Source organism: Strix aluco, chromosome 4 (assembly GCF_031877795.1).
Source record: "Strix aluco isolate bStrAlu1 chromosome 4, bStrAlu1.hap1, whole genome shotgun sequence".
Classification (NCBI taxonomy): Eukaryota; Metazoa; Chordata; class Aves; order Strigiformes; family Strigidae; genus Strix; species Strix aluco.
Genome location: NC_133934.1, coordinates 18,821,518 through 18,847,680, shown reverse-complemented (window position 1 = coordinate 18,847,680; position 26,163 = coordinate 18,821,518). Strand labels below are relative to the sequence as shown.

Genomic DNA, 26,163 nt, shown 5'->3' with positions numbered 1-26,163 from the left:
AACATGTAAGCACCAGAGGTGTTTGTGGACCATGAAGTTGGCTGAAGCATAACATGACAAGCTGGTAGTACTCGGCACTGGATTCTGCAAATACAGCCTACAAACAAGTGACAGCATTGTAGGGCAGAGAAGCTTGTTCAGAGTAAGGGAATTTGAAAGTATTATGGATTTTTCAAATGTTCCTGTCAATGAAGTATGTTTAGAAAATCAGATGACAACATTCAGTTGAAAATGCAGAAAAAGATTGACAAATATGAAAAACTACTGAGAAGACTGGACAACATCAGGCACATGTAAAATAGAAGTATAATGCCAACTTTCTTGCATTGTGTGCAAGAATCTGGTGATGGTGGTATTCTAAAAATCAGTGAATAGATAATACTTTGGCTGTTAAAGCTTGTACATCCTTCAGAAAACAACAGGGAACCAGCTCACTTGTCTTTCCCTTTCTCCCTGAGAACTGGAGAGCTCCTGCCAAAGCATGTGCTTAAAATGGTGATTAAGATAATAAAGCCATGTGTGTTGGAACTCTATAATGGTGGTGGTGGTGGAAATACAGTGCTTACTGTACCCTTCTGCCTTGTGCCCAGCAGCTCCTCAGCATTTTGAATGCTACCGTGACAGCACGGTTTCATCTCTTCAAATGTTTACTGTCAGCTACCATTTTGGCATACTGACAACATTATCACATAAGGAATAAGTGAAAAAAGCAGATTATTTTATGGAATACAATCATTCTTTCTAATCTAATCTCAAGGGGTTGCTATAAGCAACAGTTGCAAAGTACTTTAAAAATGAATCTTTAAAACAGTTTTTGTTGTATGACAACAAAATAGGAATGTCACAATCTTTCTGCCTGTTGAAGTTAGTTAAAAGCAGAGGACTCAAGTCTTTCACAGAGCAGCTTTAAAAAGTAACATGCAACCTGATTCAATGTTCAGAAATGTCTGTGGATGGAATAATAAGATGACATTTATGAATTTCTGGTTCCTGACAAAACTGTAAGACCAAAGAAAAAAGGCCTAGGACTCTTCATGGATAGTTCAAGGGAAAACATGGTGCAACGTGTACTGGCAGTTGAAGAAAGCATGTGAGTATTAGGTTGCAAAAGGCAAATGAAAGAAAACTAAAATTCCATTAATTTAAAGTGATAGTTCACTATCATCTGTAATATTGCATTCAACTCTGGTCAATGCAGGTCAAAAAAATTTAGAAAACAAAGAATTCAGAGAAAAAGGAGGAGATTTAAGACGTGGAATGTTTTGGCATCCAAAAAGATTGAATGGACTTGGAACGGTTAGTTTAGAGAAGAGATGAGTGAGGGTGGCATGCAAAATAGAAGGTAACAGTACAAATTATGAACCTGAATGTATTTTCCCTCCCTCTACAAAGACAAAGGAAAATAAATGAAATTTTAAAAGACTCTAATTTAAACTGGAAGATCTTGAGCATAACCCCCCTCCTCCAAAATTTATTACCTTAATAACAGGAAGATTAAGAACATAGTAGGGTTTAAAGCAGATTAGATGTTTCAAAGGAAAACATTTTTTCCTGAAAGCTATGTAAATTTTCAAGTTTCAGAAAAAGAGCCACAACACACATTGGGAGCAAGGAAAATATTTGTCTCATTGGTGTTTTACTACTGAAGTTCTATATTGCTGTTTCAAAAACATTCTTCAGGGACCACTGATGCAGGCCACTGGCCAGGGTGGAGTGCTGGTTTGACCCAGTCTCTTCATTTCTTTGGGAGTGATGACCCTTAAAATAAAGATTTAGGAACACCCTTGCAATCTCTAGTACTGAATGTATCAAGGAAGTATAGGTGTTACCAGCATGTTCCCCCACTAAACTATCTAGGTCTAGGAGATAGCGATGCAAAAGTCAGTCTTCCAGTGTCTGTAATCACCATTCAGTGGTTAGCTCCAGCGGTTAGCAGCAGAAGTACAGTGGGGAATGTTTGAGACATACTCCCTACTTCTTTCTTGAAATACTTTTCCTCCTTCTCTATGCACACAGATGTACATATGCAAGTAAAAAAGCCAGTACACAACCCACTAAATAATGAAAAGAAACTGTGCAGCCTTCCCAGGCACTGTGCATGGATTTTCTGAAGTAGTCACTTTATTTGCAAGCAGAGGAATTTTTCTGAGAGCGGTGAAAGGTAGAAGTATTTGTATTATATGGCTGAATGATTGAACTGGGTCAGGTAGGATCAGCCAGGTCAGTCTTAACAGCAGTAATAATGAACTAACAGACATGATTATTATTCACATCCTAAGAAGAAACCACGGTAGTTCCAGTTCTGTGAAGTTTAAAAATACAGGTCAGATATCAACAAGACATGAGATTGCCTTAAAATTGTTAAATTCTACTTTACCTTTTAAAATCTCATTGTGGAGGCCTGTTTTCAAACTTTCAAGAAGCTCTCATGTACAACTGGATGTATGGTCAAGAAACCTCTTTCATTTCAGATATCTGTTCCTCTCACCCTCCTTATCCAAAATTCTTATCATCTTATATCATCAAGGTGCCCACAAGCTTTTTATTCTGAATACTCTCTCCAACTCATTTACTTCTAGCCAGACCGTCCTTATCAGGTTGCTGGCACAGCTACTTTCCCATTATTTCCCTAAAGGGAACTCCCAGCTTCCCTTCCAAAACACTGCCTTCACCATCCCCAGCATAGAAAGATGCTCATGCTACCAAGTCCCTGTCCGTCTTGTCAGCAAGCTCAGCTCTGGCTTTTGTTCCTCCCCTGCACGGAAGACAATACAGCAGTAACTTTTGTCCACACAACCTCTCAGCCACATTGCTCTTGAAGCCTGCAGGCCCTATAGCACCTTTGCTACAACTCTGCTCTACGGTCAGCACATGGCTGTACTTTTTGTAAATGTTTCTGCTGTATATGATATGTCACACAACCTTATTGGCATGCATGCTCTTCTATCCACAGGTACATGGTATTAACATGATGACTATACCACAGATCCCATTCAACCACCTTATTTTTGTCTTCTCAGATTACCCTCTGAGGATACAGCTTTAGCAGAATACTTATTATGGGTGATATAGGTTGCTGATCTTTCATGCAAAGATACATTTCTCTAATAGGGTCTGTTGAATCAAGTGACTGAAGGCGAATGTCATGGCTTAACCCCAGTAAACCAGAACCCAGTAGATCAGAACAGCTCAGCCCCACACAGCCACTTGCTCACTGCCCCGACAATGGGATGGGGGAGAGAATCGGAAGGCTGTAAGTGAGAAAACTCGGGGGTTGAGATAAAGACAGTTTAATAAGTAAAGCAAAAGCTGTGTGTGCAAGCAAAGCAAAACAAGGAATTCATTCACCACTTCCCATTGGCGGGCAGGGATTCAGCCATCTCCAGGAAAGCAGGGCTCCCTCACATGTAATGGTTACTTTGGAAGACAAATGCCATCACTTCAAATGTCTCCTCCTTCCTCCTTCTTCCCCCAGCTTTATATGCTGAGCATGATGTCATACAGCATACAGTCTGAGATATCCCTTTGGTCAGTTGGGGTCAGCTGTCCCAGCTGTGTCTCCTCCTAATTTCTTGTGCACCCCCAGCCTATTCGCTGGTGGGGTGGGGTGAGAAGCAGAAAAGGCCTTGACTCTGTACAAGCCCTGCTCAGCAGTAACTAAACCAGTGTGTTACTAACACTTTTTAGCACAAATCCAATCCATAGTCCCATACCAGCTACGATGCAGAAAATTAACTCTACCCCAGACAAAACCAGCACAGCAAGCAACCCTGAAGGCAACGGGGTTTACAGCCTGCAGTGAAAAGCCACACACTCACAGAAAAGCAAGTACTCCTGAACTCTTTTAAAACCAACTCAGAATACAGTTTTTACTATGGATTGTGAGTAGTACATACAAAACTAACTCATAAGAGAATATAAAGGTGTTAAATATTTTCATATACCTGCATATTCCTTTCATATTTGAATTTGAACGTGTATTCCAAAATTCCTACCCTATATAAATGCATGAATAACAAATTGAATACATAGGAGAAAACTGTTCTCTGCAAGTTCATCAAAAAGAAGTCAGATTACGCACATTTCAGTAATGGTTTCTGGAAGGTTTGTTGGGATTTCAGTGAGGCCTTTCCCACGACAGTCCACAATGTTGTTACTACAGGTGCATGCTGTAGGGCAATGCAAGACACTGCAGGATGGGGCCATGAAGGATTGGTGACCTGCAAAGGAAAAGAGTTTCTCCTAAAATTGCACAAAACTGTGAAACAGTAGTCCTGTTTACCTCAAGAGTAAAACATCACATTTTACACTCTTTGAAAAATTTAGAGGCAGAACTTCTAAAATAAACATTGTAGCCTATCAATACTTCTGAATTGCATTAATTTAAACACCCAGTTAATAGTGTGCTATAGTTAAACTACTGTGCTAGCATTACATAATTTTTCAACTTCTTTGGCAACTTGCATTCAAAATCATCTTGTTAATGAAGACTAAGATCCATTTTTCAGGTATATTTTATTTATTCTGTGCTTTTAAAAACTAATTACTGATTTAGTTTTCAGAATTTTGTGTAGCACTAAAAATGCATGTCAACAGAAATGAATGACCCTTGCTACAAAAACTGAAGGTGTCCTGCTAGTTATGTTCTGTTCTGAAAAGACTTATTTGAGTATAGTCCTTCAGTTATATATTGCTTACAGACATTTTGGAGTTATGATGTTTACGTTCAGTCACACAAAAATAAATAAAAGCTTTGACTTCACAGCTCATACCCTCTGTGTTAGCTCAGCAGACTACTTCTTCCCACAATCTACATTCTTACTAACTCGGGTGGCTAATTTACACAGCTTTCCCCGCCCTTCATTCCATTCTTGTACTGTATGTTAAACTCAATATTTATAACTGCATTTAAACATAATCACTTCATATTTAGGTACATTATAGAAAGTAAACAACTGATTATATTTTCCTGCAAATAGATAGATTGCACATTTTATAATATGTTAATGCACTCATTCTTGTATTGATTTAATTATACGGAATTGCTGTTCTGTAATGATACAGAAAGGCACAAAGGGATGAGAAAGGCATGAAGCCCTCTTTTTCTTTCTTTTTTTATTAAGGTAAAAAAAGCTAGAGACTGTTTTGAAATTCTCAGGGAAAAAAAACCTTGAATATGAAACCACAACTTAATCTAAGATCTCTCTCACTATATTTAATGTCATATATTAACATAGGAAGGGTACATTGGTAATGTAAGTTGCAGACAGTGCTGTTCCTATTTACAACTTCAAATAACAACATCTCAAGTATTAAATTACTGAAAAGGTTAGTCTTTTGAGATAGTAGTTTACAATATAATAATTTGATTTCACATTTATGTATGTGTTACAAAAGTACAAACAGCTGCCAAAACTAATAACACATACTACTCTTTTTATACTAACAGGCAGGAAATATTTCACCTGCCTTTATTAAGCAAAAATACAGTGATCCAGGGAGAAAACATGGTTATTCTCCTTCCTCAAAATCAGCATTATAATGACCGAGTTATAAAACTGTTCTTGACACTTGGGCTCTGCAGCCATACCGTTTATAAATAAGATATGTGAAGTGATCTTGTCAGGAGCCTTTTTAGGTGTACATAAAGGCAGACTTAATGGTAAGAATACTCTCAGCATTTGCCAGGTGAAGATGGCAGTACCTTATACTTTGATGTCAGAGGCTGTTTAATAAAGACAAAACATTGTGCTCTGCATTTTAAAAGCATAGACCTGTGCAAATTTTGGCATATTTGACAATAGGTTTCTGGGGTTCTGCAGAAAATCAACCAGTAGAAACAACCCTGCTGGAAAGACAGATAGCTATGTTCCAGCTGCTTTTTAATGTTTTTGAGGTAACTTGAAACAGTAAAAGTTTACAGAAAATTTTCAATCTGAGTCTAAAAATATTTAAATAAGAAAGATAAACTTGCCTTCTTCCTCATCTAGGAGATATGAATAAAGGAAAAAAAATTGAATAGAGAAAATGTGATTAGTAACGAACTGTTAGTCGTTTCATTTCATTTCATATCAGAAAATAACCTGATGCACTAAAGCATACCAATTACATTCAGAAAGTTACTTAGGGATTCAGAATATTTATTTAAACTGAGAAAATAACAACAAGAAAAAGCAACAACCTGTAAAGTTAAAAGAGAATAATTCCTTATTACTAACGGCCTTATGTTCTCACTCAGTGCACCTTTTATTTCACTTTCTGCATCTGTCCCTCATAATGATACTTTTAGAAAGCTCTATAATCTATGTGAATGCAGCATATACACAAAATTTCTAAGGACAGAAGCATCCCCACACAAGATACAAATAGCGATAAAAATGATTAGTTTAATATTTAATAAACATTAATGCTTGCATTATGCAAAAGTTGGCAAAAGCCAACATGCAGCACTAGCATTCACCACTGTGCTGTCAGTAGGTGTATTTTTAAGCAAGACTCTGTGAACAAATCTGTTTCCCTTACCACTGCAGACAAACTCCCGTTTCTGGACCTCAGCTACGTTGTGTCCCCGGAGGTGGGATGGCCCCATGCACTGTGTGTAAAGGCCGACTCGTGGCCGCTGCCGCAGCCAGTCAGAGAGCCAGGCCAGGTGGCAATCACAGTAGAGGTTGTTGGAGTGAAGACGACTGCATGGAAGGAATCATGTCAATACCTTTAAATTAGGAAGAACAAACAGAAAAGCAGCCAATTTCCACCCCCCCCGCCCGCCCCCCCCCCCGCCTTCAGCAAGCAGCTATGACGATTTATTAATAAAAATTGTTAATGAGGAATCTAGTTTTCTCATCTTTCATTGAAAGTCTGGGAGTTAAATCCTAATAAATAAAACTATACAAGGAGGAAAATTACGTTTTATTTGCTGTCTAATTAATTGGAAGAAAAGAAAGGCTTCCTAATAAAGTAACCTATCTGTACTTTCTTTTCTCTTGTCTAAAAGAAAGAAATAAATATGCAAGAGCTTGAAATCTGCCATGGGACTCTTTAGTCCAGATCTGTACAAATAGTGAGTAAGACAAAAATGTCTCAAGTAAATTGCTCTATAGTGATAATATACTGTCAGAAAAAAAGAGTTAATAAAAGATTTGGTTTCCAATTAGATATATCTGTAAGTCTGGCCATTATTAGTCTCTATAGAAACAGCCTGCAAAATCCCTTTAACAGGTCATATTCATTTTCCGCTGAACAAGACAGAGTAATAACTCAATATAAAACACCTTTTTTCACATCCTTTTTCTGATTTCCTCTCTTTTTGTTTAATCACAGAAAGGGGGATTAGCTGCTTTTGGCTCCTAGGGACCTATGTTCTAAACAATGTCTGAAATTAAAAGACCAAATGGCAGCAAGCGATGGAATTAAGTAAGTCGCCTCTCTGTTGGCAAGGTCCAACACAAGACCATGGCTCCTTGCCAAGTGGCAAAAAGCACTTTGCCATTGATAAAATATCAGGCAAATTTATTCACTAAATTAGGTAAATTACTTTTCTCTGGGTCTTACATTTTCTCAAACTACAGAAAAGGATGTCCACAGCTATAAATCAAATCCTTACTCAGAATCATCCATAACTGAGTAATGTTATTTTGGCCCTTTTTAGCTGATGTGCTCAATACTAACTAAATAACTGGAAAGGAAGTGCATGAAAATCAGAATTTAGACAAGAGGTCTCATTAATCCATTTAAAAAAATTCTGTTAAGCAACATGAAATGTGTAACCAACATAAACAAAAGATTTCCACTAACTCACTTTTTTCTTCCCCATAAATGACTAGAAATCAAAGGCAATGTATTTCCCTGTACTAATTCTTGGGTGGATGCTTTGCAAATATAGCTCACAATACAGCACACTCATTCAGTACAATCTGTGGCCAGCTGTAGGCAAGAACACCATTGCAAATCAGAACTAATGCCGCTGAAATCAATATGGTTATACAAGCATATTCTGACTGCAAATGGGATGTTAAAGCTATAATCTAGGACTCTGTGTGTCCATTTTCTTTTGTTTCTAAAATAAATTTTTAAAAGATAAAATACCCCACCGGAAAGTGTAAATGTTGCTAATGTGATTCACTGTAATTTGTGGTTCAGAATATAAACTGTATTTGAAGGTTTGAGAGGGTTACAGACATCCATGTTTTCAAGTTTCAGACCCAAAAGAATGGAATGAAATTCCATTCTCAAAATATAACCGAGTCCACCAAAAGCCCATGATCAGCACTTTTTACATGCTCTTGTATTTGTTCAAGCAAGAATAGTTACAATTCTGTTATGAAATCAACAGAACTACTCACCTGTGTGAAGTTTCTCCAGTTACAAAAGGTATGTTAACTCAAGTGAATAGCCCTAGTGATTTTAAAACAGTTGTGCAACCCAACATGCGTAAAAGAAAATTGACAGGTTCTTTGTAAAAGTAGTTCTTTAACAGTAAGAGCTACTCTTGAAGTCTGATAGAAGCATCCCATTCATTTTTGAATCCCATTTTACTGGAAAATCTGTTTGAAAGACAATCTCAGGACTAAACCTTGATATATTTTTGTTTTGCCACTGAACACAATATACATTTATTCTTAGTTCGGTATAAACATACAAAAGAAATAACCCCAAACTGTATCACTTGCATATAGTCTTTTCACTATGTTTTGTTTTAGGAGCCCAAAGTGTTCTGTGAAAGTCATAACCTCTAAAAATGGGGACCTTATTGTAAATGCTGACACAACTTTAATTATAATAGCACTACCGGATGATGCTATAATTTTATGTTACAAAGAATGTTGGAAAGCCAGTTTAGTTTAATTAGGTCTGCTAGCAGTACAGTAATAAAAGCATAAAGATTTCCCATTTATCACATCTGACAGCCAATCAAAGATTCTTCCACATTCCTAAATGAAATGTGACCCATTCAATAGCTCAAAGTAAAACAAATTTTTGACTTTCAAAACCCATCAATTTCTTTCTCTATACAGCTGTAACATATAAAAGAGAATCCCCCCTGCCCTCATCTTTTTTATTAAAAGGTAAAGCTTTTCTGTGACTGAATAAAGCATTATGGAAAACTCAGTTGAGAAAAGGCCATGAAACCATTTTCATCCCACATCCTAAAAAAGCTGATGGAAAAGGATACAACTGCTTCTCTATCTCCTGAATCCCAAGTATCAGCTTTGGGGTCACTTGTTAGCTCTACCTTACAGAATTAGGTGCCGTACACGCACACAGACTTCACACTTGTCAGCCTCATGATACCTCAATACTTTTTTAATTGAGCTTATGCTTTCTTTGCCTGTATACATATTTTTAAACCACTGACAAAACTTGATAGAGGTAAAAATGATATACTGGACTGATAAAAATGGCAGCCAGTTTCACTGGGACTACTTACAATGTTCTGAGTTTGGGCATGTGGTTGAAACTTGCCACAGACAGTCGAGTGATGTTGTTATTGTTGAGAGTGCTGAGAAGTCAAGAAGAAGCATATTAACATATTACAGTTATGTCACATTTACTACACTTTTGAAAAAGGCTTAGCTAATGAAGATTATGGTGTACTGGTTTTAGGGATGGGTATTGGGGAAAAAACCATGCTTTTAGATATACTTTTCCTCCGTGTTCAATTCCTGAAAAAACACTATGGTGTGACCATTCCATTAATAATCCTAAGTAATTTGAGGTCCCAGTAACCTACGATTCAGTCAAACAGACATTCCACCAATGTTGAGAAGATCTATGGCATTCAAGCTAAGCTTGTTATCCTGATGTAAAAAATAGTTCTTGATTCTAGGACTCCAGTTTCTCTTTCTAGCTTCCAAGAGTCTGTATTTTTTTACAGAAAATACAAGATCTGCCTATTTTTTCAAGAATATTAGGAAAATATTAACTCTGGGCTGCAATTAGGTTTAATATGGAGCAGAATTGCTATGGATGATCCAGAGCTGCATGAACAATAAGGCAGTTTCTGTTATACAATGGAAGGAGTCAGGAATTTTAATACTTTAGCAAACTAATAATTTAAATTTTAGACAAGGTGCTTGGAACTTGAGACAGGAACTAGGAACAAATCTTAGCCAATTGTTGGCTAGCACAGGCCCATCATACTCTGTAAGTGTAGTTTGTAAAGATAACAAAACTTTATGAATGATCCTGCAGTTAAATATTGTCTTTAGGCTGCAAATCAAATGCAAACAAGCTTGACTCTGGAATAAGGAAATAAGCAATAGAATTTACAGTTTTGCCTCAGAGATTACTCATTTGAGCAGAATAATGTGCTCTGGGATTTTAAACATATAGCTATGGCACAATAAATAATAGTTCCCACTGACCAAACCTTTCTTCCCTTTTGAAATACAATGTTTTACTTTGCCCTTTTTTCTTTTTTTTTTTTTTTTTTTAAAAAAAAACCCACAAAGTGTAATTTGTGCTCATTTTGAATAAATTTTTAAGGACTCTCTGATCCTGAAACACAGAAAGGTAAATTCACAGCACCCCGAACAGGATCAGGCTATACACCTCTACATTAACCAAGCAATTAATTACTGGTGCAATGTGCTGTATTTTACCTTTGTGTGCTTACTCATTCCCATCCTAAGTGTTTTCTTCACTGTGCATAAGGGATCTCTCCTGTGTGCTCTTAGGGCCACATAAACAAAGAGGAGAATAATCAAAAGAAGAAGAAAAAGGGTAAATCATGGCCTTTTTCAAAACAGAACAAAAATGAAACAACAAAAAATGTCCAAGTGGGTATATCTGCAAAAGGTGTCTTAAAGAATAAATGATTATCAGTAAATCTTGCCAGGATTTTCTTACAATGTCCACATGGTAAATGACAGCTCCCATAGTTCTTCCTGCATAACTTCTTAAAAGGTTTTAAAATCATATTTTTTCAATGAAAGGAATGGAAATCAGTACGTATTTGTATAGCTGTTAGATGTTTAAAGAAGGTGTATCTACAAATGTTTTAATTTGCAATTTCAGATGTCTGATGTTTGCTTTGATGTTTTGTATACATGAGCTTTCAATTTATTTTTGCAAGGGTAGAGAAAAGTATCAGGAGTAGATGTAAGGCGTACATAAAGAATTAAATAATTTTCGTAACTATTTCTATCTAATGATGAAAACATTTGATTTCATTAAAGAGATGTAATTAAAAAAAAGTTGTCTCAATACTTTTACCTAAGTATTACATACTATTGCAAAGAGTGGGATGACTGAAAGACAGTTTTTTCATTTCTTACTTTAATTTTTTTTAATGACAGCACTATATATTTTCCCATAGTTTGATTCCCCAGTACAGCAGATTTTCTCTTTAAAAAAAAAAAAAAAATAGAGAAAAAAGAAAAATAAAATTTCACAGAAATTCACATGGAGGGTTGTACCTGTAATTGCTTTTGTGTGTCAGATTTGTCCAGATTTCAGGTTGATTTTGTATCTTTAACACTAACACAGTCTAAGATTGTGCAATTATTTAGCCAATATGTAAGAGCAGTTACTTTGGTAAACATTTCAAACTGTCACTAAACAGGACTGCAACCTATTTAAAAGCTTTATCATTTATTTGTAGTTTGAAATAATATACACATTTTGTGCTTAGATAGAATAATTAACTTCAAATGAAAGCAAAATATGTAGTCTTATTTGCTACTCAGTGCATATACAATATGGTCTGATCTACATGTCTTTCATTCTTTAAGCCATATTGGAAAGGAAGGTGAATTAGATACAAAATCTTCACTAGTGTTTGAAATATCTATCTCAATTTTTTGAAAACTTAATCTTTACATTGTTGCTTATCACCTAATATAATTCAAGATAGTGAACATTTAGTTGTATGTTTGAACACTGTTTGAAGAAATATTCTATGTGTATTCATTCACAAAATTTTAACTACCTACTTTTTCAGCAGACATTTTAAAAGAGTTTTTTTTCTTTTTTGCACTCATTGAAAATGATGTGAAAATTTTACCACTGACTTCAACTTGCAAGGATGACCTTTTTAGAACACTAAAAATTGCAAGCATTAAAAATGCAGGAAATATTTGATTTTTAAAAATATACATTTAACAATTTCACTTGTACAGAAAGGCTTGTCTTAACAACCATAATAACTAGATTAAGCCATCACTGGAAAAGTTGTACTGTCATATGTATGAGTTCCAAAGATAAAAATCTCTCACAACATCAGGTTTACTGACAGACAACCAACAATTCATCAACTTTACTATTAGATGTAATATTGGACCTACAGTACATTTTCCATGGCTTTATACCAGAAAGTTAACAATAGGCTTGTCATTCTATGATTACAAAGTAAAAAAAAAAAAAAAAAAAATCAAATTTAGCTGTCAGATTCATTCACTCATAAGTAAGACCAACTATTGCTTAATAATAAAAAGCTTTACCACTGGCAGCTCACATATTCTTTTGTTTCTTGGACATACAGAAACTATCTATTGCCAGAGAAGCTTCTTTACTTCAGAATCTTACAAAAACCCAACCAAAACCACAACAAAACCCCCCTCTCTTACCCCCCTCAAGTTGTTGTGATTTACCAAGTGTGATTCAAACTACCATGAACTCACTCACTAATACACAAAGTCTTTCACTTCTCTTAATGTAGAAAGCCCAGAAAAAATGTGACATTTTGACTGACAGAGAAAATATTTCAGGAATGTGTCCTGTGCCTCAGATTCTTTGAAAACTGAGGCACTTTGCTCGTTACAGTAACTATTTTCAGATCAGGGGTCACTGATGATAATGTTGTTACCTTTAACCTCACTGATGGCCACTTTGAGACAGTGAGAAAAAGTATGCAATAGAAGTATTGCAATACTAACATTTTCAGTGACATAAAAAAGATTCTTCTACACATATGCATATTTATACACATAAAATTTAAAATGTTAGAAAAAAGCAGTTTTTGTGGACATGTTAAACATCTTAACACATTAACACTAGTGCTTGATAGAAAAATGCCTCTGAAAAACATCCAGATAGTCAAATATATATAGTATATTGTTCCTTAAACTGAGTCTGAAAGATCAAATTGATGTCAGAGTACACAACAAAGGCAATCCTGAAAATGTTCAGCACTTCAACAGTGATGGATAATTTGCAAAATTAATTGGATTCATTAATATGGCCACCCCCTGTTTAAAAGGAAAAATATTCTTTTTTTACAGTATCTTCCATGTGCTTGTTTTGTTTTGTTTTTTTTTTTTTTATTTTAATGGCTGTCTTGCAGAGTAAAGGAATATCTCTGCCTTTCCATATCTTTTACCATTATACAGCACATTGCAGTGGATTATTTTAAGACATCTTTTCACTAGACCGTCCTGACACCAGGCTGCAGTTTGCAGATAAGCTTCTACATTAATACTCCCCAGATACTGAGCTCTTGCTACAAGTAAGAGATACGTGAATACTTACAGCACTTCCAGGTCACGCAGAGCCCTAAATGCCCCATCTTCAATACAGCTGATCTGGTTGTAATCCAGTTGCCTGTTAAACAGATTAGGAAGGTATTTGTAAGGGAGATGAGTGTTGGCAGTGTTAGGTGCAAAGAAAGCCTCCTGAAGGGCCGGCAGAGCTAGGCCACGCTAACTGAAACCCTCTCGCAAATACGCTCGTACGCTTGAGACTGTCACACAGCATGCTGGCCTGGATGCTGCCACAGAAATCCCTTTTTGTTCTGAACTGTCTGCGCAAAACAGCAGCGCTGGGAAAGCTCCAGTAAATAATAACTGCACCTTATATTAAATGCCAAAGGAATGCAATTTCATTACATCAAGAAAAGCTATCCATTAAAAGCTCTCAGCGTCATCTTGCTGAAACAATTTCATTAAGGTAAAGGACGGTAAATCACTTAATGTCACACGCATCCCCTCGGTGACCTAACAGAATCCATTTATCAGAGCAGCCCAGCTGCATGTTAATTCCACCCACCGCAGCAGGGGCTGACGAGAGACACCACTTTTAGGGGTCTGTCTGTGTGCGTGCACGCCTGGACCGGGTGGGAGGTGCAGGGGTGTGTGTGTGTGATTTAGAATAATTACCTTCTAGAATATTTCTGTATGTAGAAACAATGGTGTCCAAGGTATTTACATACTTGGTTACTTATCTCCTTTAATTCTGCTCCAAATGAAACTAGTATTTCTGCTGTAACCTTCAGTATGTGGTTTTCTACGCACTTGGTACTCTCTGCAATTATATGCAGATAGGATGTTGTAACGGAGCACTTGAATTCTGGACATAAAACTCAGCAATCCATCCCATACATTATTAATCTTTAAGTATTAAGTTATGAAAAATTTACATTCATTTCTCTGAAGAATAATATTACCTTTTCAATTCAAAACATTGATACAGTACATACTGCCCAATTAAAAAAGTCTGCTGAAATTAACAACCATGCAAATACAAAATCCCAGTTTCTCTGCTGATAAAAGCTCTTCCTATAAATACTGCCACATGTCATTCACACTTCAGGGCATGACTTGCAAAGCAAAGAGGATACAAACCTCACTTTAAACAACCAGAAGATCTTCTCCAAGCCGGTAATTTGTCAGTGTCAGATAATATATGAGTAAATATGTGTGAACAATACTAAGAAAATGAACAAAATACAAATGAACTCTGCCCTTCTGTCTTTAATTATATATTAGCTAGCAGGGCTAATGAGGCTTTTAGTAAAGTATTTTCAGTGATTCTTCTGAATCTATGATAACATTTTACTTTATTAATAAATCATCACACCCACTCTTGTATGTAATGTACCAACTTCTATAAAGTTCTTCTAGTTTCATCCATATTTTCCTTCTGAATTATTACTACACCAAAATAAAATATTCTCATAACTGTAACACTGTGTTTCTGTGTACTGAAAGCTAAATGCAAAGTATCATTTCTTGAATATGATCTTTAATCATTTTGGTGCAACGTTACAGCACCAGTGCTGCAGTGTTGGAATATTTCAGCCTACTTTCTCAGGCTCTTTCAATTTTTACTAATGAATTTCATTTAACAATTAAGTTAACAGCCTTTTTATTTTAAAGAGGTAAAATATATACACAGTACAATTCTCTAACCTCTCGAACAATTTATCAAAGCTATTTAAATTAGTACAATGGCATGAAATGTTACCCTTGACACAATACAAAAGAGAAATTGTTTCCAGACAAATTGGAAAAATCTTTTAATGCCATCAAATTTGCCTAATGCAGTCTGCAGGTTAATCTGTAAAAGCGTGAGCTGTATGTTTGCCCATATCTTATTATCCTTAGCTGTCAATGTATAAATCAGTGCTGACACAGCTTCTTCTAAATCATCCATATTATACACAAAGGAAAATCTTTTAACAGTAGAGAAAGCACTTGAGCAAATCTTGTCCTACACAAACTGAAAGGCAGATTTCTTCCACTAGACTGGCAGCAGTTGTGGTGCACCCGAAAACTTTTGGACTCCTTCCTTTAATGAGTCACCATGAGCACTACCTTAGTGAAGGGTGAGTTGTTTTCATTCAAATCTTCTTACCAGAAAGATTACTTTGTTTGCACTGAACTAATTAGCTGGTTTCGGTTTGGGGGAAGGGAATTTTGCAGGTGGGAGAGGAGAAATATTTCCTAGTTTTATAAATTATTGTCTTTGAAAGATACTACTGTCTTTATGTTTTAGATGATCTTCCATCAGCTACAACCATGATATAAAAGGATCAGACAAACACAACGAAGAACAATTGGCATGATATAAATTTTTTAAGCTATGAAAGGTACACGATGTTGAAGATTCTGTGCCTGGCTTGAATAGCAATTTATGGTATTTGTGTTAAGGTAAAGATATCCACTGCATATATAAACCAAACAGAAAGTTAGACAATATTTCACAACCAGCATATCATTAACTTATGATGTCTCTAGCAGATATACTGAAGCAGTCTGAATTTTTTTGGATAAGGCTGGTTCCTGATAGCAAGTTGTGAGTGCGCTATGACTTAAGACATAAGCAAGAATACTACAGAAAAAAAGCGCATACTTCTCTAATTTTATTTTTTATCATTTGTTTTTAGCATAATTACTTTCAAAACCACACATAAAAATCTACAATACTATAATGAAACTGTTTTCACCATTAAGTTATTGAGCATAGCAATAATCCTAACTCCATTTTAGAAAGCTTTTTTTCCCCCCTGAGAGCTTCTTTTCCTCTTTTCAAATTATTAAAACACCCCGAGAACAGAAGTTGATCAGATATGGACCAGCAACTATGGCCCATCATCATCCTTTCCCTCACCCCAGTCTCTCTGCATTATCTTCCCCCTCACCCTATCTCCATGTTGAGTCTTTTCTGTATGGGATCTCTCCATCCATTTGGAAAGTCGCTATTCCTTTCTGCTCCCCCTTCCACAAAGCAGCTGATCACCTTCAGCAGTGCCATTCCTATGAAGCTCACAAAATGCTGAACAACAGCTGTTACATTCAAAATTTTTCCGTTGTTGCAGAGAATTAATTAGGTTTTGCACCCATATCTTCAGCATCACCTGGGTATTTCATGTACTTACTAACCTACTGCTACTTAAAATGTTGTTTATGTGAGTTCAGCTATAAGAACTAGTAAGAACTAAATAAAAAGCATTCAATTAGTAAGAAAATGTCTCCTTTAAGAGGTTTTTTATTTATTGCTTATGCTGATACATCTTACATTGTAGGAACATGTTGGTAACATATTTTCTTCCCTTTTAGCATATGTTGTCTACCATATAATGATAAATAAATACCTAAAAGTAAACCTTGTTATCCCACAAAAAAAGCATTTAATGACTAACAGAAGATGTTGCACACATTTGAAAACCACTACCCTCATACAGAAAAAATTGTTATCTGACTCTGACAGAATAAACCTCCTTTACTCATTCCTAGAAGCTGTGTCAAAAGTTGGGACAATTTCAGTCAATCTGTCTGCTTTACTCTCCTGCTCTTCACAGCTTGAGGACACTGTGGTCCCATGCAAGAGATGTACCGTGAAGCTTTACCTAATTCTCCTTTGTTCAGAAACAATTATATTCTCCTCATGTATCAACCTAATGGCAAGCATTGTTTAAAAAGTCATCAGAAAAAGTTAGAAGACTTTCTAGATCCCTATGGTAGCTTCCTCCCCAGTAAAACATTTAGGAAAAGTTTCTAGTTTTAGCACATCGTATGCTGGATTTCATATCATTAAAATTTTTCCTTGGGAAAAGAGCAGAGTGCACGATATTTATCACTGTAATACAATTTTTGGAAACAGTCACTGTTTTCAATGTCTCATATTTTTTACAACAGAATGGAGTTATGTTTCCTATTTGTCAATTCCCTTCTCAATTTCAAGAGGAATCAATAATTGCAGAGGCATTACTTAAAGATTTAACAAAACCATGTAAAAATTTATTCTAACTTTCTATCAAACTTCAGAGAACTGCTTGTTTCCCATGACTATTACTATCTATCGTGATTACTCCTTCATTTGGAAGTCAAGAGGGTTCTTTTCTACTTGCTGTTTATTTTGCTAATGTAATTCATTTTTTTCTTTGCTAAATTTTCCCTGTAAAACATTTTGAATGAATAATTTTTTTTCCTAATATACATAATATAGCAAATGATTAACCTTTTTCTTTTATCCCAAAATTAAAAAGCAAGACTTGCAAGTCTTCCAAGTAAGACATAAGTAAGTATTCCAAGTAAGGTATACTTGCTGAATAAACTAGAAGAAAAGGGAGAACAGAGCTACAGTTCAATTTCTCTATCCCCTCAAAATTGTCTAGCACTCTACTTGGCTAAACCCACAAGTATCTTCCAGGAGCAAAACAAAAAAAAAAAAAAAAAAAAAAGTCAAAATGAAACAGAAGAATGCCATGAAAAGGAGGATGAGCACAGAATGAACAATCTATAAGTTATGTGATGCAAAGATACTATCACATCAGTATGACTTCCCAGAAATAATGCAGTTTAAGAATTAGATGACAAACAGTATCAAGAATTTTAGAACATAGCGGGCAAATATATTCTTGTTCTAGCATGGAAGCCATATTAAGCACATATCCCATGAAAGTTCTGTCAGAGTGGTTTATTTAAATATTAATTAGAAAACCTTTATCTCTAGAACCATTTCCACTTGGTTACTCTACATATGAACAAACCTCCTTGCAAGTCTCTGCAACATCATTATGTCTCCCTGTTTAGTAAAGCAGAGGCAGTCTAACTTTCCAAAGTAGTGTAGATACAAAAGGGCCTAAAGGCTCCTGAGAGTCCAACTAACTTTTTCTTGAGACTTCAACATTAAACGGAAGCATAAACTGATTTTCTTTAAAATTCAAATCCTAAAAAACTGTTTGCATTATTCTTGACACAGCCAAACTAATAAAGATAAAAATGAATCCAAGACTTCCTACAACAGTTGATCAACTCAGATCAAAATAATCTTCTACCTCAATTTGCTTTGTATTATCACAGGAAAACCTATGGGAAACTGCATAAACCACAGTGACATTTGGTACTTTTCCTAGTGAAAGCACAGGTAAATTCAGATACCATGTAAAATTTTGCGTAAGTCTTGGCACTTGACTTAGCAGCTGAAACCACACTTAATTCAGCTGCCTAGGTATTATTTACCTAACTTTTATTGTCATTCAAATAAATACCTGTTTCAGATAGATTTTTAGATTCTACCTATTTTAGACTTTTACTTATTGGTTCAAGTGCCAAAAAGACTTGCAAGAGAGCTCTTGATTCACATTCAGAGATTTCTGATTTGAAACATCTTCAAAGCCAAATACCCTGCTTGATTTAAAAACGTAATTGACTTTAACGTTTCATAAATCACAGAATCAACTATGTTGGAAAGGACCTTGAAGATCATCTAGTCCAACCATTAACCTAGTACCGCCAGTTCCCATCTACACCATAACTCTCAGCGCTATATCAACCCTACTCTTAAACACCTCCAGGGATGGGGATTCCACCACCTCCCTGGGCAATCCATTCCACTGCCTAATAACCCGTTCTGTAAAGAAATACTTCCTGACATCTAGTCTAAACCTTCCCTGGCGCAACTTGAGGCCATGCCCTCTTGTCCTATCACTTGTTACTTGGTTAAAGAGACTCATCCCCAGCTCCCTGCAACCTCCTTTCAGGTAGTTGTAGAGGGCGATGAGGTCTCCCCTCAGCCTCCTCTTCTCCAGACTAAACAACCCCAGTTCCCTCAGCCGCTCCTCATACGACATGTGCTCAAGACCCTTCATCAGCTTCGCTGCCCTTCTCTGGACACGCTCGAGTAATTCAATGTCCTTTTTGTAGTGAGGGGCCCAAAACTGAACACAGTAATTCAGGTGCGGCCTCACCAGTGCCGAGTACAGGGGTAAGATCACTTCCCTGTCCTTGCTGGCCACGCTATTTCTGATGCAAACCAGGATGCCATTGGCCTTCTTGGCCACCTGGGCACACTGCTGGCTCATGTTCAGCCGGCTGTCAATCAACACCCCCAGGTCCCTCTCTGACTGGCAGCTCTCCAGCCACTCCTCCCCAAGCCTGTAGCGCTGCTGGGGGTTGTTGTGGCCAAAGGGCAGCACCCGGCATTTGGCCTTATTGAAACTCCTACAGTTGGCCTTAGCCCATCGCTCCAGCCTGTCCAGATCTCTCTGCAGAGCCTCCCTACCCTCAAGCAGATCAACACTCCCACCCAACTTGGTGTCGTCTGCAAACTTACTGAGGGTGAAATGAGCTATTTGTTAAAAAAACCACCCTGTTTTCAGCAGGCAAATTTTAGGAAAGTAGTCTGTAATGAAAATAACTACTTTAAAAATAGTATTGAAATGTTATTTATTTAGTCAGAAAGAACAACTTTTTTTTTTCCCAAAGGCCATAAGGTCAGTGACCTGTTTGGCAACAAGAGTTTTAGTAGGCACCAGAAAACTGTACCTATTCTTTTCTTCATTTCTTCAGAGCTATTTTTGACTTTAACAAAAAAATGAATATATTTCATGAACGTCCTCTAAAAAATCCTGTCTTGATGTATACCTGAAACACAGATGACTGAACAGACTAGTAGTTGAATTAAGATTCCCAGTAAGAACAAGCATGAGAAATATGCCAATTCTAAATTATTAAAGCATGTCTTAGACAAGCAGTGCATTTGAATCAGCACTTGTACAGATGAGTAGACAAATATATTTCCAGTTGCAGTGGAATTTTGTGCATGATCTGAGCCAAAATCAGTAACTAGAACATCTTCAGCAGGACTGTTTTTTTTGACTGCTAATAAAATTGAACTTAAAAAATGTCCAGCCATTGCCAACAATGATTAATACAAAATTCAGTTCTACCTTTAGTGACAATGCCAGTTTTAAATCTTTCACAATCAGCATAAAAGAGGCATCAGGGCAACACCAAGTAATATTAATCAAGGTTTTGAAGAAAGGTTAGTGTAATCGGAAGGACTTTGATTGGATGTTGGTGTCTGTCTCTCTCTTCACTAATTCTCCATTTTCCCAGCCAATTTAATCTGTGAAGCTACTATATTTCCCTGCAGCCTTTTTCCTTGGGGTGACAGTTACAGTCTCCCCCACTTGTTGGGAAAAAATGGAACCAAATGAACACAAAGGCACCAAAGAAGAGAGTAGTTGAAAGCAAGGCTAGACTGTGACAAGAAAAACAGGGCAGGAGCTATGAAAATAATCCTTGGTATTTTTGGTATCATTTGATGTTGCATATATTTAGTATCACAGTTCTGCCATGATGTTGGTGTATTCCTTTCCATCCTCTGCCAAATATCAATTACACAGTGGAAGAGAAAGTTGTAATCTTAGAAAATTTTACATACTTCAAATGGAAATGTCATAATGTAATTTTACCAAAATCATCGGACCCGGGGCCAAAATCTACTTCTTAAAAACTGAGCATAGCACTATTGTTCTTTCTGTGATGTTCCATATTTGTTTGCTTTTTAAGACCACTTATTTTCTTCCTAGTAACCAGATTCAAAAAACAACCCATCCAAATTTATAATCTGGGCAGCTAAAGCATTTTCTTACCATCTTAAATACAAATAAAAATCCTGAGGTTGGAGAGATGTTAAACATCTTTCACATCCAGTGTGAGTACTGTATCACCAGGGAGGGTTATGAAACCATCATTAACACGTATATTAAAATATCTGTGCTTAATTTCCAATTTATATGATAATTTCTATTTATTTTTTGAAAACAGTGGGTGCCACTGTGTTCTCTGAACCTAACTTCTTGGTGCATATTCTTCTCCCTGAAAACGTAGCAAGTTAGGAGTAACTTTCAGAATTATATTTCCAGAACTTGCACCCTAATTTCTGTCAAGTTCCAGATCAGCAGCTATACTAAAAGTGGATTATTCTTGAAGTCATTGCCCTTGAACAGGAAAATCAAGACTTTGAGACAGAGTGGCTAGTTTTTTTCCCACATTTGAACTGCCAAAATACTGGATACTGAGCTTCCAGTTTGGGGAACCTGTACAAAATAAGGTTCCCTCATTTTTTTGCCACTTTTTCTGAAGAATGTGATTCATTACCAACAATTGGGCTGTACTGGCAAGAGTGAAGCCAGGATGCTCTGTCTAGCATGTGTGAGATGACATCTAAGCACTGCATCCAGTTTCAGCCTCCCTAGTAGGGGACAGACATTGACACACTGTGCTGAGTCCAACCAGGGCCACCAATATGGGAGTGCTGGAGTAGGTGATATTTGGGGAGAGTCTGCAAGAACTGCATTTATTCAGCCTTAAGAAGAAAGGGCAAAGGGGGGATCTTATTTGCTGCCTACAACTGCCTAAAGGGAGGATATAGACAGAGCCAGACTCTGCTCAGTTATGAGAGGCAAGAAACAAGTTGGAAAATGGGAAATTCCCCTTAGATATAAAGTAGGTTTGTGGGGCCTGATGGTTTTTCAGGGTTTTTTTGTTCTTTTTACTATGAGGGTGTGGCAGGTTGCCCAGGTTGTCAATTCTCATAATGCCTTGCCCATTTTGCTTTTATCTTCTACAGAAACTATACTGTGAAGGTTATTAAGAAGATGTCCAGAAAGGAAATATGGCCATATTTCATGGAAACTAGACAGAATCTTCTTAGAAACATCAAGAGGATTCTAGAGCTAACTTGTTAGCAGGAAGGCAAAAGATCATTGTGGTATCATCAACTTTTAAGGAAGCAATTTCCTTCAGATAATATGAGTTAACATCTAATTCCGTTTGCTCTGCAAAGACTAGAAGAACATACAAATAAGATGCTTTCCAACTCCTGATTCAGACAGGGAAGTATTTAGGGGGAGTGAGAGAATGGTGAGTCTCCATTCAGGAACATAAAATATGTAATGAGGTCAAATTCGGTGAGATTTGTAACCTGCCTTTGAAACAGCTTACTAGAACTACTGTATGGGATGCTTATCAATCATTGCATTTAAAAAAAAGTCTCTAATTTATATTGAAATTGCTGTAATTAATATTGTTACACAAAGCAAATCTTGAATTTCCAGGTCTAATATAGGCTCCTTTACTCTTTGTACCTTCACCTATCTCTTCCATAAGTTTGGTTAACATCTTTAACATTATGCTCAACTACTGGGCAATTACAGAAGAATTGCCAAAATTAGAACAAATATTCAATTCTGTTTATGACAGTTCTCCATAACTATATACAAATATTTGGTGCCTGGACCTTAGGTTAATCACCCAATAGATGCTAAATTCCTCCATAGAATCACAGAATCATTTAAGTTGGAAAAGCCCTTTAAGATCATTGAATCCAACCATAAAACTAACACTGCTAAGTCTACCACTAAACCAAGTCCTTAAGTGCTACATCTACATCTTTTAAACACCTCCAGGGACGGTGACACAACCACTTTCCTGCACACCCTGTTCCAATGCTTGATAACCGTTTCAGTGAAGAAATTTTTCCCAATACCCAATCTAAACCTCCCCTGGTGCAGCTTGAAGCCTTTTCCTCTCATTCTATCACTTGTTACTTGGGAAAAGAGACTGACACCCACCTTGCTACAACTTCCTTTCAGGTAGTTCATGTCATAGTTTCCTTTGTTTGCAAAGTGATGCTTTCTATACCCATTGCTTATCAACTGTCTCCTTAATTTTCTTGAACAATGAAATAAAAATAGTAAAATTCTTGCCATTGCCCTTCTCTAAGTGTAATGTCCAAGCCCAGATGGAAGGTTAGGGTTCAGATCTCCTTCTTGCCTAAGCTTCTGGAAAGGCACAATGGCCTGATCTAGCCACATAAATGTTGTGCTAGAATCCACCCAACTCACCCCATGAATTCACTCATCATTCTGATACTCACATCTATACCTCACACAAAATAAGGTGCTCTTCCTTATAGGACTGTAGGTAGCATTTACAAGACAGATAAATGTATTTCTTAGTACTTTCAATTGTAGTGGGATCATAAAGATTTCAGATTAGAGGTTTGGTGGGTTTTTTTTCCCCCTTTTTTCTTCCCCTGGGACCACCAGTAAAGGAGATACATTTAATATTTATGCTATCACAATAAACTATATGCCACAGATACAATTTGGACTTTGTGGAAATGTTGTGGCCTTTATGTTTTGTTTTGTTTTGTTTTTAAATTATCTCCCCAAAGAGAAAGGCTTTAAAGCGTGGATCTACTGTTTTATGCAAGTTTAGGATGTAATTCAGGATCCTTACCTTGAAAATACTCACCAAGATAGAAATATTATCATAGGTAAAGATTAGCATGCTAGATCAGTTTCTGACTGGAACTATCTCTCAATATATATTTATCGCATTCTAAAATACTGCCCTGCCACTAGAAAATTCTCAATGATGCTGTTTCTTTTACTACCAGAGTTCCTTTCTGTAGCTGTATCAATTTTTGAATATAAAAGAACATGCAGAAAAATGCAGGCTTCTCCTTGTAGTCAAGCCTCTTTTAGACCATGGCTAGTGATGAGATCAGTTCTGAATAGAAACTCATAAAACATCAATTAAAAAGCAACAAAGCTACGGTGAGAAATGCTTGTATGTTTTTGAACATAATAGATTTGAACAGAATAGTTTTTCCACTGAGATGTGCTAGGGTTTCACTGTGGGGAAGAACAGTATCACAAACATGGTTAAATTAAAAAAAAAAAAAAAATTGGTAAATATCATATCAAGTAGGCCAAACTCTTGGGCATGCTGCTAAATCTTTGAAAAAATGTCCTCCTAACCAATTTGTGTGCAGTGCTGCGGGCAGCAGAATGAAGTGGTGTCCATCATAGGAAGACAGAAATGCAAAGGGCTTCCTGTCCAGTCCCCTCTCACTGGGGATACATCACATCATCCCTTTCATAATCACAGCACACTCCATTTTCAAATTAGTAGAACTAGAAAGTTCATCTTTCTTTTAACACTAGCAGCTTCAATGAATAAAAAGTGTTTCAATAGAAATTACATGAAAACCTCATGTAATGGCCTAATACTTCCCTATTTTTATTGATGCCACGATAGCAATTATATTTTTTCACAGCTGCATTACACTGGCAGCTCCATAGTCTTTCTGGAACCTACTGGTGTATGTCCTCTGTCTTTGTTGGTTGTTTATAAGTGATAAGTCCTCAGCTTACAGCAGGGGTTATAGGTTTTGAGTGCATGAAATTATATTTCCTACTATACAAGTTCATCACAGTCTTCTGGGCGTTCAGGTCTTTCAGTACAGTAAACTGATATAACACTCTAAACAGAAAGTTGAAAAGTCACTGCTTTCCTTTCTCTTGAAACTCACATATTTCCACATTTAGAAGCCATAAGAATTCAAAACCTGCCCATGAACTTCAGGGTCACTATCTCCAGGAAAGTATCTGTCTTTTAGAAAAGACTTGTTTTACCACAGAAGAAAACTGTCACACAAGTACAAAAGCATATGCTATCAGAACTAAATAATAGTATGACTTTTCTTTCTTTCATACAAGCAAACAAAAGTCAAACTCTTAGAACCAAGGCAAAATGATTTTTTCCACATGAAACAATGAAATATTTAAAATAGCCTGACATTCAAATATTAAACTCAGGTTACCATAAACAAATAGTTATAATGCCTTGTTGTATTCAACTCCATTTCAATGTTTTGGATTTCATATAGGGCAATTTTAGGATGCTTAAAATACCTTAAAGTATTTTGCCAAAACAAATGGTAAGTGTTGGTTTTATGCAGAGATTCCTTAATCAGCTATAAAAGTGCTTAGGAAAAAGATATCTGATACAACAAAAGGACACTGTATTGACAAAGCATTATCATCAGAATATATATAAGGAGGAGGAAAATACTTACAGATTTTTTATGTCTACTGCTCCTCGGAATGCCTTCCTTGGTATCGCTTGAATCTGATTTTCACTAAGATCACTAAGAAAAAAAAATTAAAGTTAAAGTCTGCCTTACATATTTCTTTCTGTGTATAATGAAAGAACCATTAAGAAAATAATTTCAGCCATTACAGTTTAGTCGATGTTTCCAATGAAGTTTATTTTATTACCTTAACTGATATGTAATTGAAGAAAAAGAAGCAGCAATAATAGTCAAATTAGTTTATCTGTGTTGCACTAAGTAACTCCTTTACAAAACAACAACATATATGCCAAACAAAAACCAGAAGCATTACATAATTTAACAATGAAGGTCAAATTGATTTAATTTTCAACTGAGTGATTTCACTTTTCAACCCATTTCAAACCCATGACATCAAATGTTTGATAATATGTTCAGCTTTATGCAAGGAAGACTGAAAAGCAGCAAAAAGAACAAGTAGCGAGCTATTGAGAAATAACGATTAAGCTGTGTAACATCTGAGACCAATATACTTCTGACTTTGTTTCAGAGTGGTAAGCACCATATATTTTAAAAGAAGATATTAAGAACCATCTTGTAGCAGATATGTAATGCTCCTCTCCAAAATCCCTGCATGACCACACAACCTGAAACTAGTATCTTTCCAAAAGAGAAACTTTATTAAAATGATTATAAAATTCTTATTCAGTAATATTTTGCTATATAAATATAATTATATCTAAATATAATATTTTTGCTATATATATTTTTCTGAAATTTAGAAATATTTTTGGC

At 36.2% G+C, this 26,163-nt stretch overlaps 1 protein-coding gene across 7 annotated transcripts in view; it reads right to left on the bottom strand.

Moving 5' to 3' along the window:
- The window catches only part of SLIT2 (slit guidance ligand 2), a 266,766-nt gene that overhangs the window by 87,871 nt on the left and 152,732 nt on the right, over positions 1–26,163 (bottom strand). For all 7 annotated transcript variants that reach the window (XM_074822234.1, XM_074822236.1, XM_074822235.1 and 4 more), the window contains exons 5-9: positions 25,375–25,446; positions 13,468–13,539; positions 9,428–9,499; positions 6,523–6,686; positions 4,082–4,220 (exon numbers count right to left, since the gene is read on the bottom strand). In XM_074822234.1, the coding sequence (XP_074678335.1) occupies positions 4,082–4,220; positions 6,523–6,686; positions 9,428–9,499; positions 13,468–13,539; positions 25,375–25,446 (519 nt within the window). The remainder of the gene's footprint in view (positions 1–4,081; positions 4,221–6,522; positions 6,687–9,427; positions 9,500–13,467; positions 13,540–25,374; positions 25,447–26,163) is intronic.